This window comes from Myotis daubentonii, chromosome 15 (assembly GCF_963259705.1).
Source record: "Myotis daubentonii chromosome 15, mMyoDau2.1, whole genome shotgun sequence".
Lineage (NCBI taxonomy): Eukaryota > Metazoa > Chordata > Mammalia > Chiroptera > Vespertilionidae > Myotis > Myotis daubentonii.
The window spans coordinates 11034452-11053189 of record NC_081854.1 but is presented as its reverse complement, the minus strand read 5'-3'; the positions used below and the strand labels follow the sequence as shown (position 1 = coordinate 11053189).

The following is an 18738-nucleotide window of genomic DNA, read 5'->3' as shown; positions in this document are numbered from 1 at the left end:
TGTACTATTTATTGAGGGCTTTCTATTTTAGTCAGGAATTCCTTGCTTTTGGTTGAGAATTAGGAATGAAGTGCCAAGCTAATTTAAGAGCTTAGGAAGCAGGAATGTAGGTCCTCTGGATTTGTGTTTCCAGCAGCTGTGCTGTGTAAATGGGAGGCGAGTCTCCACAGGTGGGAGTCCTGACAGGTGCGTGGGCAGGACACGTTAAGGAAACCTGCCAACATATATACCAACCCACACAGGCACCTGCCAAATTAAGAGAGGAGGGCTGACATACGTGAATGCATGGACCACTCATATGGAAGTACTGCACATACACTTAAGGGGAGGGAGTCCCTCCACTAACCATGAGCTTTACCAGGTCTGAAAGTGTCTGCCTCCTCTGTTTCACCTTCCCAGCCTATTCACTGTGACATGGGAGGAAGCCAGCAGAGAACAGAGGGGCAACAACAGTGATGGTGACAATACAATAATAGTGAGAATCATGGATGGAGCCTTTCTTTGGACCAGGCAGTCTACAAGGTGCTCTTTCAGTTGGTTTTATGAATCCCAGAGATCTCTATCTACATCTATCTGTGACTTTTTTATTCTCTCTACCAGGGTTCCTGCAGCCCCTGCTCTCCTTCTAAATCATGCTGCAACGTCATTATTTCCACTAAAAACTCTGAGGAATTGTAGACAGTGTAGGTCTGAGGTGGATTGTGTGAGAACTGTGGGAAATCCAGAGTTTGGTGGGTTATATGCCAATGAATCTTTGCTAACTGGGTTTCCCCTTCATCAGTATTCACAGAAAGATGTCACAACTTGGGTAGTTTCCAAGATAGTATTTATCTTGAGGATTTGAGATACTGTAATGTGACACTCAGTTAGAACTGGTTCAGACCACCATTAAATCATTGATGTGGGTTTTTTTTTAAAAACATGTAACCATGGCTCTGCTCATATGCATGCATACAAGTCTTTTGGTTGATCTCTCCCCCTTCCCCTACCTTCCCCTACCTTCCTCTGAGATTTGATGGTCTGATCATTGCTTCTCTTTCTCTGGATCTGTTTTAGTTCATCAGTTTATGTTCATTATATTCCACAGATGAGCGAGATCATCTGATATTTATCTTTCTCTGAGTGGCTTATTTCACTTAGCATAATGCTCTCCAGTTCCATCCATGTTGTTGCAAATGGTAAGAATTCCATCTTTTCTTTTTACCGCAGCGTAGTATTCCCTTGTGTAGATGTACCACAGTTTTTTAATCCATTCATCTACTGATGGGCACTTAAGCTGTTTCCAAATCTTAGCTATGGTAAATTGTGCCGCTATGAACATAGGGGGTGCATATATCCTTTCTTTTGCATAGTGTGGTGTACTATATTGATTGATTTGCATATGTTGAACCATCCTTGTGTCCCTGGAATGAATCCCACTTGATCATGATGTATTATTTTTTTGATGTACTGTTGTATTTGATTTGCTAGTATTTTGTTTAGGATTTTTGCATCTGTATTAATCAGAGATATTGGTCTGTACTTTTCGTTTTGTGTGTCATTGTTGCCAGGTATTGATATAATGGTTATATTGGCCTCATAGAATGTGTTAGGGAGTATTACCTTTTCTTCAGTTTTTTGAAAGAGTTTGAGAAGGATAGGTTTTAAATCTTCTTTGAATGTTTGCTAGAATTCACTGGTGAAGCCATCGGATCCTGGACTTTTATTTTTTTGGAGGTTTTTGATGGTTGTTTCAATGTCCTCACTGCTGATTGGTTTGTTTATATTTCCCAATTCTTTATGATTTAGTCTAGGAAAGTTACATATTTCTAGGAAATTATCCATTTCTTCTAGATTATTGAATTTGGTGGCATATAGTCTTTTATAATAGTCTAGTATTGTCCTCTGCATATCTGTGATGTCTGATTTTGTTTATATGGGTGTTTACCCTGTTTTCCTTAGTGAGTCTAGCCAGGGGTTTGTCAATTTTATTAATCTTTTCACAGAATCAGCTCATGTTTTATCAATTTTTTATATAGTCTTTTTGTTCTCTATTTCATTCAATTCTGTTCTAACTTTTATTAGTTCCTCTCTTCTGCTTACTTTGGGTTGCTTTTGTTCTTCTTTCTGTATTTCTTTAAGATGTGATGTAGGTTGTTTACTTGAGATAGGCCTGTAATGATATAAACTTCCCTCTCATTATTGCTTTTGCTTCATCCCAGAAGTTTTTTACAAAAAATTTATTTTATTGATTTTTTTTTTTTTTTTTACACAGAGGGAGAGGGAGAGTTAGAAACATCGATCAGCTGCCTCCTGCACACTTCCCACTGGGGATGTGCCCGCAACCAAGGTACATGCCCTTGATTGGAATCAAACCTGGGACCCTCAGTCCCCAGGCAGATGCTCTATCCACTGAGCCAAACTGGTCAGGGCAAGGCTGATATTTCTTATTTATTTATTTATTTATTTATATTATTATTATTATTATTTTTTTATTGCTTAAAGTATTACAAAGAGTATTACATATGTCTCCTTTTTCCCCCCCAGCCCTTGACAATCCCCTGGCCTCCCCTACCCCCCAGTGTCTTATGTCCATTGGTTATGCTTATATGCATGCATACAAGTCCTTTGGTTGATCTCTTACCCATCCCCCTCCTGCCCTCCCACCCTCCCCGACCTTCCTGCTGTAGTTTGACAGTCTGTTCGAGGCAGCTCTGCCTCTGTATCTATTTTTGTTCATAAGTTTATAATGGTCTTTATTATCCAGAAATGAGTGAGATCATGTGGTATTTTTCCTTCATTGACTGGCTTATTTCACTTAGCATAATGCTCTCCAGTTCCATCCATGCCGTTGCAAATGGTAAGAGTTCCTTCTTTTTTACAGCAGCATAGTATTCCATCGTGTAGATGTACCACAGTTCTCTAATCCATTCATCTACAGATGGGCACTTAGGCTGTTTCCAGATCTTAGCTATGGTGAATTGTGCTGCTATGAACATAGGGGTGCATATATCCTTTCTGACTGGTGTTTCTGGTTTCCTGGGATATATTCCTAGAAGTGGGATCACAGGGTCAAATGGGAGTTCCATTTTTAGTTTTTTGAGGAAACTCCATACTGTCTTCCATAGTGGCTGCACCAGTCTGCATTCCCACCAGCAGTGCACGAGTGTTCCTTTTTCTCCACATCCTCTCCAGCACTTGTCATTTGTTGAATTGTTGATGATAGCCATTCTGACAGGTGTGAGATGGTACCTCATTGTTGTTTTGATTTGCATCTCTCAGATGATTAGCGACTTTGAGCATGTTTTCATATGTCTTTTGGCTTTCTGAATGTCCTCTTTTAAAAGGTGTCTATTTAGGTCCTTTGCCCATTTTTGATTGGATTGTTTATCTTTCTTTTGTTGAGTTGTATGAGTTCCCTATAAATGTTGGAGGTTAAACCCTTATCAGTGATAGCACTGGCAAATATGTTCTCCCATGTAGTGGGCTTTCTTGTTGTTCTGTTGATGGTTTCTTTTGCTGTGCAGAAGCTTTTTATTTTGATGTAGTCCCATTTGTTCCTTTTCTCTTTAGTTTCCAATGCCCTAGGAGCTGTATCGGTGAAGAAATTGCTTCAGCATATGTCTGAGATTTTGTTGCCTTTGGATTCTTCTAGTATTTTTATGGTTTCCCGTCGTATATTTAAGTCCTTTATCCATTTTGAGTTTATTTTTGTGTGTGGTGTAAGTTGGTGGTCTAGTTTCATTTTCTTGCATGTATCTGTCCAATTTTCCCAACACCATTTATTGAAGAGACTATCTTGACTCCATTGTATGTTCTTGCCTCCTTTGTCAAATATTAATTGAGCGTATTGGTTGGGGCAGATTTCTGGGCTCTCTATTATACTCCATTGATCTATATGTCTGTTCTTGTGCCAGTACCAGGCAGTTTTGAGAACAGTGGCTTTGTAATACAGCTTGATATCTGGTATTGAGATCCCACCTACTTTGTTCTTTCTCAGGATTGCTGCAGCTATTCGGGGTCGTTTCTCATTCCAGATGAATTTTTGGAGAGTACGTTCTAGGTCTGTGAAATATGCCTTTGGTATTTTAATGGGAAGTGTGTTGAATTTATAGATTGCTTTGGGCAGTATGGACATTTTAATGATGTTGATTCTACCAATCCAAGAACATGGTATGTTCTTCCATCTCTTTATGTCTTCCTCTATCTCTTTTTTCAACGTTCTATAGTTTTCTGAGTAGAGGTCTTTTACCTCTTTAGTTAACTTTATTCCTAGATAGCTTAATTTTTCTTTTATTGCTTAAAGTATTACAAAGAGTATTACATATATCTCCTTTTTTCCCCCCACCCTTGACAATCCCCTGGCCTCCCCTACCCCCGAGTGTCTTATGTCCATTGGTTATGCTTATATGCATGCATACAAGTCCTTTGGTTGATCTCTTACCCACCCCCCTCCTGCCCTCCCACCCTCCCCGACCTTCCTGCTGTAGTTTGACAGTCTGTTCGAGGCAGCTCTGCCTCTGTATCTATTTTTGTTCATAAGTTTATAATGGTCTTTATTATCCAGAAATGAGTGAGATCATGTGGTATTTTTCCTTCATTGACTGGCTTATTTCACTTAGCATAATGCTCTCCAGTTCCATCCATGCCGTTATAAATGGTAAGAGTTCCTTCTTTTTTACAGCAGCATAGCATTCCATCGTGTAGATGTACCACAGTTCTCTAATCCATTCATCTACAGATGGGCACTTAGGCTGTTTCCAGATCTTAGCTATGGTGAATTGTGGTGCTATGAACATAGGGGTGCATATATCCTTTCTGACTGGTGTTTCTGGTTTCCTGGGATATATTCCTAGAAGTGGGATCACTGGGTCAAATGGGAGTTCCATTTTCAGTTTTTTGAGGAAACTCCATACTGTCTCCCATAGTGGCTGCACCAGTCTGCATTCCCACCAGCAGTGCACAAGTGTTCCTTTTTCTCCACATCCTCTCCAGCACTTGTCGTTTGTTGAATTGTTGATGATAGCCATTCTGACAGGTTTGAGATGGTACCTCATTGTTGTTTTGATTTGCATCTCTCGGATGATTAGCGACTTTGAGCATGTTTTCATATGTCTCCTGGCTTTCTGAATGTCCCCTTTTGAAAGGTGTCTATTTAGATCCTTTGCCCATTTTTTGATTGGATTGTTTATCTTCCTTTTGTTAAGTTGTATGAGTTCCCTATAAATTTTGGAGATTAGAGCCTTATCAAATATGACATTGGCAAATATGTTTTCCCACGCAGTGGGTTTTCTTGATGGTTTCTTTTGCTGCACAGAAGCTTTTTACTTTGATGTAGTCCCATTTGTTTATTTTCTCTTTAGTTTCCAATGCCCTGGGATCTGTATCAGTGAAGAAATTGCTTCGACATATGTCTGAGATTTTGTTGCCTGTGGATTCTTCTAGAATTTTATGGTTCCCTGTCGTATATTTAAGTCCTTTATCCATTTTGAGTTTATTTTTGTGTATGGTGTAAGTTGGTGGTCTAGTTTCATTTTCTTGCATGTATCTGTCCAACTTTCCCAACACCATTTATTGAAGAGACTATCTTGACTCCATTGTATGTTCTTGCCTCTTTTGTCAAATATTAATTGAGCGTATTGGTTCGGGCCGATTTCTGGGCTCTCTATTCTATTCCATTGATCTATATGTCTGTTCTTGTGCCAGTACCAGGCAGTTTTGAGAACAGTGGCTTTGTAATACAGCTTGATATCTGGTATTGAGATCCCACCTACTTTGTTCTTTCTCAGGATTGCTGCAGCTATTCGGGGTCGTTTCTCATTCCAGATGAATTTTTGGAGAGTACGTTCTAGGTCTGTGAAATATGCCTTTGGTATTTTAATGGGAAGTGTGTTGAATTTATAGATTGCTTTGGGCAGTATGGACATTTTAATGATGTTGATTCTACCAATCCAAGAACATGGTATGTTCTTCCATCTCTTTATGTCTTCCTCTATCTCTTTTTTCAACGTTCTATAGTTTTCTGAGTAGAGGTCTTTTACCTCTTTAGTTAACTTTATTCCTAGATAGCTTAATTTTTCTTTTATTGCTTAAAGTATTACAAAGAGTATTACATATATCTCCTTTTTTCCCCCCACCCTTGACAATCCCCTGGCCTCCCCTACCCCCGAGTGTCTTATGTCCATTGGTTATGCTTATATGCATGCATACAAGTCCTTTGGTTGATCTCTTACCCACCCCCCTCCTGCCCTCCCACCCTCCCCGACCTTCCTGCTGTAGTTTGACAGTCTGTTCGAGGCAGCTCTGCCTCTGTATCTATTTTTGTTCATAAGTTTATAATGGTCTTTATTATCCAGAAATGAGTGAGATCATGTGGTATTTTTCCTTCATTGACTGGCTTATTTCACTTAGCATAATGCTCTCCAGTTCCATCCATGCCGTTATAAATGGTAAGAGTTCCTTCTTTTTTACAGCAGCATAGCATTCCATCGTGTAGATGTACCACAGTTCTCTAATCCATTCATCTACAGATGGGCACTTAGGCTGTTTCCAGATCTTAGCTATGGTGAATTGTGGTGCTATGAACATAGGGGTGCATATATCCTTTCTGACTGGTGTTTCTGGTTTCCTGGGATATATTCCTAGAAGTGGGATCACTGGGTCAAATGGGAGTTCCATTTTCAGTTTTTTGAGGAAACTCCATACTGTCTCCCATAGTGGCTGCACCAGTCTGCATTCCCACCAGCAGTGCACAAGTGTTCCTTTTTCTCCACATCCTCTCCAGCACTTGTCGTTTGTTGAATTGTTGATGATAGCCATTCTGACAGGTTTGAGATGGTACCTCATTGTTGTTTTGATTTGCATCTCTCGGATGATTAGCGACTTTGAGCATGTTTTCATATGTCTCCTGGCTTTCTGAATGTCCCCTTTTGAAAGGTGTCTATTTAGATCCTTTGCCCATTTTTTGATTGGATTGTTTATCTTCCTTTTGTTAAGTTGTATGAGTTCCCTATAAATTTTGGAGATTAGAGCCTTATCAAATATGACATTGGCAAATATGTTTTCCCACGCAGTGGGTTTTCTTGATGGTTTCTTTTGCTGCGCAGAAGCTTTTTACTTTGATGTAGTCCCATTTGTTTATTTTCTCTTTAGTTTCCAATGCCCTGGGATCTGTATCAGTGAAGAAATTGCTTCGACATATGTCTGAGATTTTGTTGCCTTTGGATTCTTCTAGAATTTTATGGTTCCCTGTCATATATTTAAGTCCTTTATCCATTTTGAGTTTATTTTTGTGTATGGTGTAAGTTGGTGGTCTAGTTTCATTTTCTTGCATGTATCTGTCCAACTTTCCCAACACCATTTATTGAAGAGACTATCTTGACTCCATTGTATGTTCTTGCCTCTTTTGTCAAATATTAATTGAGCGTATTGGTTCGGGCCGATTTCTGGGCTCTCTATTCTATTCCATTGATCTATATGTCTGTTCTTGTGCCAGTACCAGGCAGTTTTGAGAACAGTGGCTTTGTAATACAGCTTGATATCTGGTATTGAGATCCCACCTACTTTGTTCTTTCTCAGGATTGCTGCAGCTATTCGGGGCCGTTTTTTATTCCAGATGAATTTTTGGAGAGTACGTTCTAGGTCTCTGAAATATGCCATTGGTATTTTAATGGGAAGTGCGTTGAATTTATAGATTGCTTTGGGCAGTATGGACATTTTAATGATGTTGATTCTACCAATCCAAGAACATGGTATGTTCTTCCATCTCTTTATGTTTTCCTCTATCTCTTTTTTCAACATCCTGTAGTTTTCTGAGAAGAGGTCTTTTACCTCTTTAGTTAAGTTTATTCCTAGGTAGCTTAATTTTTTTGGTGCGATGGTAAAGGGGATTGCTTTTTCAGTCTCTCTTTCTGTACATTCACTATTGGTGTATAGAAATGCCATAGATTTCTTGGCGTTAATTTTGTATCCTGCTACATTGCCGAATTCTTTTATTAAGTCTAATAGTTTATTGATGGAGTCTTTAGGGTTTTTTAAGTATAATATCATGTCATCTGCAAATAAGGACAGTTTTACTTCTTCTTTTCCAATTTGGATGCCTTTTATTTCTTCTTCTTGAGGAATTGCAATGGCTAACACTTCCAGTACTATGTCGAACAGGAGTGGTGAGAGTGGGCATCCCTGTCTTGTTCCTGTTCTTAGGGCAAATGGTGTTAGTTTTTGTCCATTGAGTATGATGTTGGCTGTGGGTTTGTCATATATGGCTTTTATTATGTTGAGGTATGATTCTTCAATTCCCACCTTGCTGAGAGTTTTTATCAAAAATGGGTGTTGAATTTTGTCAAATGCTTTTTCTGCATCAATTGATATGACCATGTGGTTTTTTTCTTTCAATTTGTTTATGTGATGTATCACATTTATTGATTTGCCAATATTGTACCATCCTTGCATCCCTGGGATAAATCCTACTTGGTCATGGTGTATGATCTTTCTGATGTACTGCTGGATCCGATTTGCTAAGATTTTGTTGAAGATTTTGGCATCTATGTTCATGAGGGATATTGGCCTGTAATTCTCTTTCATTGTGTTGTCTTTACCTGGTTTTGGTATTAGGGTGATGCTGACTTTAGAGAATGAGCTTGGAAGTGGTTCTTCCTCTTGAATTTTTTGTAGTAGTCTGAGGAGGATAGGTTTTAGTTCTTCCTTGAATGTTTGGCAAAACTCCCCTGTGAAGCCGTCTGGTCCTGGGTTTTGTTTGCTGGAAGCTTTTTGATGACTGCTTCAATTCCTTCCATAGTTATTGGCCTATTGAGATTTTTAGATTCTTCCTGATTAAGTTTTGGAAAGTTGTATTTTTCTAGGAATATGTCCATTTCCTCCAGGTTGTCTAGTTTGTTGGAGTAGAGTTGTCCATAGTATTTTTTAACAATCATTTGCATTTCTGTGGGGTCTATTGTTATTTCGCCTCTATCATTTCTGATTTTGTTTATTTGTGTCCTCTCTCTTTGCTTCTTGGTGAGCCTGGCTAGAGGTCTGTCAATCTTGTTTATCCTTTCAAAGAACCGGCTCTTTGTTTCATTGATTTTGTGTATTGTTTTTTTGGTCTCTATGTCATTTATTTCTGCTCTAATCTTTATTATCTCCTTCCTTCTGCTCACTCTGGGCTTTTCTTGTTGCTCTCTTTCTAATTCTTTGAGCTGTAGATTTAGATGATTTACTACCATTTTTTCTTGTTTGTTGAGATAGGCCTGTAGAGCTATAAACTTCCCTCTCAGGACTGCTTTCATTGTGTCCCATAGGTTTTTGGATTGTTGTGTTTTCATTGTCATTAGTTTCCAGGATGTTTTTAATTTCTTCTTTGATCTCATTGGTAATCCAATGAATATTTAGTAACGTGCTATTCAGCTTCCAAGTGTTTGAGTATTTTGGGTTGTTTTTATTGTAGTTTATTTCTAATATTATGGCCTTGTGGTCTGAGAAGATGCTTGGTAAGATTTCAATCTTCTTGAATTTGGGGAGACTTTGTTTATGACCCAATATGTGGTCTATTTTTGAAGATGTTCCATGAGCACTTGAGAAGAACGTATATTTTGTTGCTTTGGGGTGAAGTGTTCTGAAGATGTCAATTAAGTCCATCTGATGTAGTGAATCATTTAGGATTGCTGTTTCTTTGCTGAGTTTTTGTCTAGCGGATTTATCCAGTGATGTCAGTGGTGTATTAAAGTCCCCTACAAGGATTGTATTGTTGTCGATCTCTCCCCTGATAACTTCCAGGAGTTTTCTTATGTATGTGGGTGCTCCTGCATTGGGTGCATATATGTTTATCAGGGTTATATCTTCTTGCTGTATTGATCCCTTTAGTATTGTGAAGTGGCCTTCCTTATCTCTTGTTATGGCCTTCACTTTGAGGTCTATTTTGTCTGATATAAGTATTGCTACCCCAGCTTTTTTTTTCATTTCCATTTGCCTGAAAGATATTTTTCCATCCCTTCACTTTCAGTCGTGTGAGTTCCTTCTAATGAGGGTGGGTCTCTTGTAGATAGCAAATATATGGGTCATGTTTTTTTTATCCATTAAGCCACTCGATGTCTTTTGATTGGACCATTTAGTCCATTTACGTTTAAAGTTATTATTGAAAGGTACTTGTTTGTAGCCATTTCTATTTTTTTGTGGCTCTTTTCTTTCTGGGCTTTTTAGTTCTTCTTTTTACACCAGTCCCTTTAGCATTTCTTGCATTGCTGGCTTGGTGGTGATAAACTCCCTTAGCCTTTTTTTGTCTGTGAAGCTTCTTATTTCCCCTTCAATTATGAATGACAGCCTTGCTGGATAGAGTATTCTTGGATTCAGTCCTTTGCTTTGCATCACTTTATAAATTTCTGTCCATTCTTTTCTGGCCTGATGTGTTTCTGTTGAGAAATCATTTGATAAGCTGATGGGGGATCCTTTGTAGGTAACTCTCTGTTTCTCTCTTGCAGCCTTTAAGATTCTCTCTTTGTCTTGTACATTTGCCATCGTTATTATGACGTGTCTTGGTGTGGGTCTTTTGGGGTTCATCTTGCCTGGGACTCTCTGTACTTGTGTAACTTTTTTCTTCCCCATATCTGGGAAGTTTTCTGACATTATTTCTTCAAATAGATTTTCTAATCCTTGCTGCTCTTCTTGTCCTTCTTGCAGCCCTATTATGCGTATGTTACTTCGTTTCATGTTGTCCCGAAGCTCCCTTAGGCTCTCCTCCTGCTTTTTAATTTTTTTCTCCAGTTGCTGTTCAGATTGAGCTTGTTTCTCTGCCTTATCTTCTAACTCACTAATTTGGTCCTCTGCTTCTTCTAGTCTGCTGTTGAAACTTTCCATGGTGTTTTTGATTGTAGCTATATCACTTTTCATTTCTTCCTGATTCTTGCATAGGTTGTTGATTTTCTCATCCATCCGGTGAATGAATTGTACAACCATTATTCTGAATTCTTTTTCTGTCAGGTTGCATGCTTAAACTTCATTAATTTCCTTTCTTGGCGACTCCTCATTGTCTTTCCTCTGGGTGTTGTTTTGTCTCTTCATTCTGATTATCTCCCAATGGTTCAAACGTCGAGTTGCGTGGGCCTGGGCCATGTGCAGTGGGAGCCTCCCACCACCCTAGTGTCACTGAAGAGCTCTGACACTAAGATGTGTGGTTGTGGTGGGTTGGTGGGAACCAGGCTCGCTCATAGTCAGTGTTGTCAGCGCTCAATGTGGCTTAGTACGCGCCCTTAGAATCAGGGACCCTGCCTGCACCGTGCTGAAACAGAGACCCCCCTGAAGCGTGTTGAAAACCAGAGCCCCCTAGCATGTGCCAGGAGTCAGAGTTCCCCAAGAATCCAGTATCAGAGTCTCTGTTGCTCTGCATGACCTTGCCTTGAGAATCAGGGTCCCTGTGTGCCCTTGCACCAGGAATTGGAGTCACTGGCTCTTAGTATGAATGCACAGGGAATCAGGATCTCAGGCACAGGTGATAAGAAACACAGTCAAGTCACTGGTGCTTGGTGCTGCCTCCTGCCCAGAGAATCGGGGTTCCTGGGCCTGTGCTACGTGGGACAAATTTCCAGTGTTCGCGCGATTGCTCCCAGCCCAGGGCTCCGAAGCCGGCAGAGTGTGTAGGCTCACTTCTTAGGGTTTGCGTGTTTGCTCCCAGCCCAGGGCTCAGAAGCCCGCAGTGCGCGTAGGATCAGTTCCTGGGGTTCAAGCGTTTGCTCCCAGCCCAGGGCTCCTGGAGCAGGCAGTGCAAGCAGGACCAGATCCCGGTGTTCGCGCGATTGCTCCCAGCCCAGGACTCCTGAACCCGGCCCTATGCGGGATCAGTTCCAAGGTGCTTGCGCACTTCCAGGCTAAAGTTCCTGGAGCGCTGAGGCCCGGGCAAGGGTTGGGTCTATCAGTTAGTTACTCTGGCGCTGCCCGCGAGCCTGCGGGAAGGGGGGATGGGCTCTGTTACTCACGGATCTGCCCTGGGGATTTCTGAACTTTTGGTGTCCGCAGGTCTGTAGCTGTGGTCACAGGTCTCTGTCCCCAGTGGCTGCAGGGTCCTGGTATGCGTCTGAGATCAGACTGGGTGGTGCTGAGGCCAGGATCCTAGTCTCAAGCAGCTGTTTCCCAAGATGGCGTGGCCGCCCAGGAATGTCCCCGCAGGGAGCGGGACTCCGCAGCCTAAGACTGCCCGGTTTAGTAGCCCCTTAGAAGACCTGCAGAATCTAACTGCCCCTAGCTCATACACACACACCACACACGTCCACACACTCCTCTATCACTTCCTTGCGCTCTCACACGCTCTCCCTCCCTACCTTCCTGCTGGTCGCCATTTTCCAAGGCTGATATTTCTTTATTGACTTTCTGTTTGGTTGATCTGTCTAAAGCTGTCAATGGAATATTGAGGTCTTCAACTATGATTGTGTTTTGATCTGTTTATCTCTTTAATTCTGTGAGTAGCTGTTTTATATATTTCGGTGTTCCATGGTTGGGTGCATATATATTAAGAAGTGTTATTTCTTTTAATGTAGTGTCCCCTTTATCATTATAAAGTGTCCATCTTTGTCTCTTGCTATCTTGAAATCTGTTTTGTCAGATATAAGTATGGCTACACCTGCTTCTCTGTGGATGTTATTTCCTTTGAGAATCATTTTCCATCCTTTTACTTTGAATCTGCTTTTATTTTTGCCCCTTAGATGTGTCTCTTATAGGCAGCATATGGTTGGTTTTGTTTTTTTGATCCACTCTGCTACCCTATGCCTCTTTATTGGTGAATTCAGACCATTTATACTTAGGGTAGTTGTGATGTATGAGGATTTCCTATAGCCTTTCTATCTTTTGTTCTCTGGTGGCTCTGTGCCTCCACTGGTTCTTTTCCATTGCGTTTCTCTCTGTTGTGTTTGTTTGGTGGTATTCCATAGTTCTTTCCTCTGTTTCTTTTTTTTTTTAAAGCTACGTGTCCTGGTTTGGAGATTTTTCTAAGTTGCATATATACTGTAGTTTTTTTTTTCTTCTTTTGAGTACATCTGATCTTCATTATCCTTTGACAGTTCAGACCTTTACCCCCTCCTATGTTTTGGTTGCCACAAATTATCCCTGTTTATGTTGTAAGATTTTTGGTGATCTTACTCATGATGTTGTGACCTTATGTTCTTTGTTTCAGGTAGACTAACTCCCTTGAGTATTTCCTGCGATGGAAGTTTTCTGGTGATAAATCCCTCTGTTTATGTATGTTTGGGAACATCTTTATTTCTTCTTCATATTTAAAGGATAATGTCACTGAATATATTATTTGTGGCTGGTAATTTATCTCTTTCAGACATTTGGATATTTGCTTCCACTCTCTTCTGGCTTGTAGAGTTTCTGCTGAGAAGTTGAAAGAAATTCTGATGGGTTATTCTTTATAGGTCACTTTCTTCTTTCCCCTGGCTGCTTTGAGAAGTTATTTATTTATTTATTTATTTAAAATATATTTTATTGATTCTTTACACAGAGGAAGGGAGAGGGATAGAGAGTTAGAAACATCGATGAGAGAGAAACATCGACCAGCTGCCTCCTGCACAACCCCCACAGGGAATGTGCCTGCAACCAAGGTACATGCCCCTGACCGGAATCAAACCTGGGACCCTTTAGTCCGCAGGCCGACGCTCTATCCACTGAGCCAAACCGGTTAGGGCAAGAAGTTTTTTATTGTCATTAATTTTTGACAGTTTTAATACCAAGTGCCTTGCAGAGGGCTTCTTTGGATTGAGGTAACTAGGTGTTCTGTTTGCTTCTTGGATTTAACAATCTAGTTCTTTCCATAGGTTTTGGAAGTTCTCATCCACTATTTATTTGGATAGACTCTCTGTTTCATGCTCCCTCTTTTTCTCCTCTGGAATGCCTATAATTATAATATTGCTTTTTCTGATGGAGTCAGATAGTTCTCATAGAGTTCTTTCATTTTTCTCTATGCTCAGGTCTCTCTCTCCTTCCCTCTGTGTCATTTATTGATTCCTATCTTCAATATCACTGGTTGGCTCTGTGTTATATGCTCAGTAGTTCACTCTGAGCATAATAAATAATTTTATTTATTTAAAATAAATAAATAAATTTATTTATATTTATTATCATATAATAAATAAATTTATTTATTTATATTGTTTAAAGTATTACATATGTCTCCTTCCCCCCCTTCTCGACCCCTCCCTGGCCACTCCCACCGCCCAGGACAAGCCCCCACCACCCCAATGTCTGTGTCCATTGGTCATGCTAATATGCATACATACAAGTCCTTTGGTTGGTCTCTTATACACACACCCCGCCTCTCCCCCCCTCCATGTCCTCTGCCTTCTGTTTGAAGTTTGATGGTCTGTTCAGTGTTTCTCTGTCTCTCGATCTATTTTTGTTCATCAGTTTATGTTGTTCATTATACTCCACAAATGAGTGAGATCATGTGATATTTATCTTTCTCTGACTGGCTTATTTCATTTAGCATAATGCTCTCCAGGTCCATCCATGCTGTTGTAATGGTAAAAGTTCCTTCCTTTTTACAGCAGCGTAGTATTCTATTGTGTAGATGTACCACAGTTTTTTGTGTTTTTTAAAAAAATATATTTTATTGATTTTTTTTACAGAGAGGAAGGGAGAGGGATAGAGAGTTAGAAACATCGATCAGCTGCCTCCTGCACACCCCCCACTGGGGATGTGCCTGAAACCAAGGTACATGCCCTTGATTGGAATTGAACCTGGGACCCTTCAGTCCGCAGGCCAATGCTCTATCCACTGAGCCAAACCGGTTAGAGTGTACCACAGTTTTTTAATCCACTAATGGCACTTAGGCTGTTTCCAAATCTTAGCTATGATAAATTGTGCTGCTATGAACATAGGAGTGCATATATGTTTTCTGATTGGTGTTTCTGATTTCTTGGGATATATTCCTAGAAGTAGAATTATGGGGTCAAACGGGAGTTCCATTTTTAACTTTTTGAGGAAATTCTATACTGTTTTTCACAATCACTGCACCAGCCGGCATTCCCACTAGCAGTGCACAAGGGTTCCTTTTTCTTTTTGTTTTCACATCCTGGCTTGCACTTGTCTTTTGTTGATTTGTTGATGACAGCCATTCTGACAGGTGTGAGATGGTACCTCATTGTTGTTTTGATTTGCATCACTTGGATGATTAGTGACTTGGAGCATGTTTTCATATGTCTCTGCTGTATATCTTTTTTTGAAGTGTGTATTTAGGTCCTTTACCCATTTTTGGATTGAATTGTTTATCTTCCTTTTGTTAAGTTGTATGAGTTTCCTGTAAATTTTGGATATTAATCCCTTATCTGAGATAACATTGGCAAATATGTTTTCCCATGCGGTGGTCTTTCTTGTTGTTATTGGTTCACTCTTAATCTCCTTAATTCATGCTTCATTTCCAGGATTTCTGATTGGTTCTTTTTTAAAATTTCAATCTCTTTGGTAAAGTACTCATTTTATTCATTGATTTGTTTTCTGAATGCATTGAATTTTCTGTCTGCATTTTCTTGCATCTTGAGTATTTTCAGAACTGCAATCTTGAAATCTCTGTCATTTATATAATATATTTCCATGTGCTCCAGCTTGCTTTCCTGGGTTTTTCATTTTCTTTCTGGTCATTCTTATTACCATGGTTATTCATGGTGTTTGTTGTTCTCGTTTGCCTAGACATTCATATTATCTATATTAATGAAGAGGTCTTTCTACTATTTTCTAGTAGATGGAGCTGAATCACAAGATTTTTTACCTCTGTGAGCTACCAGTCTTGACTTCACCACCAAACCAGTATTATCTGAAAAGCTGAAGGGTATTCTCTAAGAAAAGGATGAAGAAGAAAAAGGTAAAGATAAAAAATTATGAACAACAAAGTGACAAAAAATACATATCTATCAACAAGTGAATCTAAAAATCAAATGAATAAAAAATCTGATGAGCTGAATAAACTGGTGAATCTAATAGAATCAGACACATGGAAATGGAACAGACTGATAATTCTTGGGGGGAAAGGGGCATGGGGGGTGCGGGAAGAGACTGGACAAAAATCGTACACCTATGGACGAGGACAATGGGGAGTAAGGGCATGGGGTGGGGTGGGAACTGAGTGGAGGGAAGCTATTGGGGGAAAAAAGAGGAACAACTATAATAATCTGAACAATAAAGATTTATTAATAAAAACCCCACACTGTATATTTCTTTGATATTCAGTTACCTTCAGATTCTTAGATGCCCTTTAATTTACGTGGCGGCATCTGGGAGACTGACCTTGAGATAGAGAAGTCATAATGCTCTGCTGAAAGGCTTTGTGTGATGGCATCACCCTGGATAGTTCTGAGGCCTTAAAGAGAACCTAACAGCCTCACTCTGGATTTGATCTTTGCCAATATTCTGTTTTTTTAATTTGAGAATCTTGTTATTTGGAGAGGTAGGAACTGAGAAACGTGTGTGTGTGTGTGTGTGTGTGTGTGTGTGTGTGTGTATACTCAGCAAGTCCTGTTAATTCTATATATATCCCCTAAAATTTGCTGGGAAACTGGATATTTTCTCTTTTGATACCTCTCATATTCCTATTCTGATCATATGTGGCTAAAAGAAACCACTGGGTACATTTAGTATTCTGTCTAGTAATAGTCTTTTTGTTGTGAATCCTCACCCAAGGATATTTTTTTCATTGATTTTTAGAGAGAGTGAAAAGGAGGGGGAGAGACACATTGATGTGAAAGAAGCAACATGTTACTAGAACAGAAATGTGAAATGTACCAGGGATTGAGCCTGCAACCCAGGTATACGCCCTTCACTGGAATCTAACCCTCCACTCTTCAGTCCAAGGATGGACACTCTATCTACTGAGTCAAACCGGCTTGGGCTAGAAATATTCTTAAATCTAGCAGCTTATTCAGTATATTTACTATTTTAAATATCACCTCAGGTATCAGTGCTGTCAAACTTTCTGCCACTATATGAGTTACTTTCTCTCAGAGGCCATAAAAATTTCCCCCTGTGCTCCCAGCTTGCACCCAGAGTTGATCTGAGGCCCTTCCAGATTCCTTGAACTTTCTCTAGGATCTTCCAGTGTCTTCCCAGCCCCCAGCCCCAAGCCAACACCATGTGGTTTATGTCTCTGTTTTAGCAGCTCCTCGTGGCCATATACCCATGTCTGTTCTCGTGACATGTTGCTCCATAAGAAACCACCACAAATGTAGTAGCAAAAACCACCACTTCAGGGTTTTCATGGATCCTGTGGGTCAGGAGCTTGGACAGGACACAGAGGAAAAGGAATGTCTCTGCTCCAACGTCTTTGGGCCTCAGCTGGGTAGACGTGAAGGCTGGGTGACCCCAAGGCTGGGGCTGGAATCATCCGGAGGCTCACTGTACAGGTGTCTGGCACCTGGGCTAAGACGACTCAAATGCTTCCAGCAGCTGGGACTCAGCCAGAACACTGAGACCTGGCCTCTCCCTGAGCCCTGGGCACTTACCTACTGGTGGTGGGGTCTGCGTGGGAGTGTCTCAAAGGGCAGCATCCAGAGGGCTGTTCCAAGGGAGAAAGATAAACACAATGTGATCTTATCACCCAGCACCACTTGTGCCACATTTATTGGGAAAATGAGTCATTTGAGCTCATGCAGAATCAAAGGGAGGAGAATGAGACTCCATCTGTTGATGGGAGCAGCAAGGTCATGCTACAGATGAGCATGTGGGGGAGTGAATACGGTTTTCACATTTGGAAAACAAAGTAAGATTGCACTTCTCCCCTCACCCTAGGGCTCTCCCACGATGTGTCTACCATCTACATCATCACTCAGATTTGCCTGTGAGTTTCACAGAAATTTTAAAAAAATAAATCTTTATTGTTGAAAGTATTACATATATCCTATTTCCCCCCCACTGGTCCCCTCCAACCCACTCCCGCCCCACCCAGGCCTTCACCACCCTATTGTCTGTGTCCAGGGGTTATGCATATATGCATAAAAGGTCTTTTATTGATTACCTCTTACCCACCCACCCATCCTCTCCTGCCTTCCCTCAGAGATTCTGCACTCTCACAGAGATTATTCAACACCAAAGATTCCAATTGGTATTGCTAACCCCAATATTGCAAGTAGAGTTTGTGCAATCGAGGGAGGAACCAAGCTCCCCATGTATTTACCATTTCAGATCCTGAGACTGGGAGCAGTCACTCACTCAAGATAAATATGAAATTCCAGATCAGCAGGTTGGAACATTGAGTGACAGCTGGTGCCTGCATGCCCATGAAGATAAATTGGTGTAATCACACATTGTGCTCTGCAAACTTCTCACAGGCTCTCAGACTCCCCTCTCCACCTTCACCATGCACAATTTTCACTCAGGGGCCATGTTCATCCCGGGTACGACCCGAAAGAAGGCTGCTTCAGCTTGTCCAGGGTTCAGTCCCATTGGAGAGCTCCCTGTGACTGAGACCAATGCTTGGATCCCCTGGGACAGGTTCAGCTGCAGCTTGGAAGCAATAGACCTGGAAAAGCCAGAGCAAGTGGAACCAAGAGTGAGTTTCTGAAACCTAGGGCTCTCCCAGGTCCTGCTGACTCCAGGCCATAGCTCTGCAATGTTTTCTAGGTGAGGTGACCTTGGGGACATGGGGATGTCAGCATCCTGGGCTCTCTTGAGGCAGCAATGTCTGTCTCAGGAGCATGGTGTCCAATACGGCGGCCACTGCACACATGCTACCTTTAAGTGAATTAAAATTAAACAAAATGCAAAGTTCAGTGTCTCAGTTTTACAAAC

General features: G+C 40.7%; 1 protein-coding gene across 5 annotated transcripts in view; it reads left to right on the top strand.

Annotated features, from left to right (window-relative positions):
• The window catches only part of LOC132216703 (insulin growth factor-like family member 3), a 71320-nt gene that overhangs the window by 25932 nt on the left and 26650 nt on the right, over positions 1–18738 (top strand). The window contains exons 1-2 of one of the 5 annotated variants that reach the window (XM_059666081.1): positions 455–522; positions 15698–15820. The exons of the other annotated variants lie outside the window; for them this stretch is intronic. Of the exons in view, the coding sequence (XP_059522064.1) occupies positions 15806–15820 (15 nt within the window). The 5' untranslated portion in view covers positions 455–522; positions 15698–15805. Of the gene's footprint in view, positions 1–454; positions 523–15697; positions 15821–18738 lie in introns of those variants that run through there. 5 annotated transcript variants of the gene reach the window in all.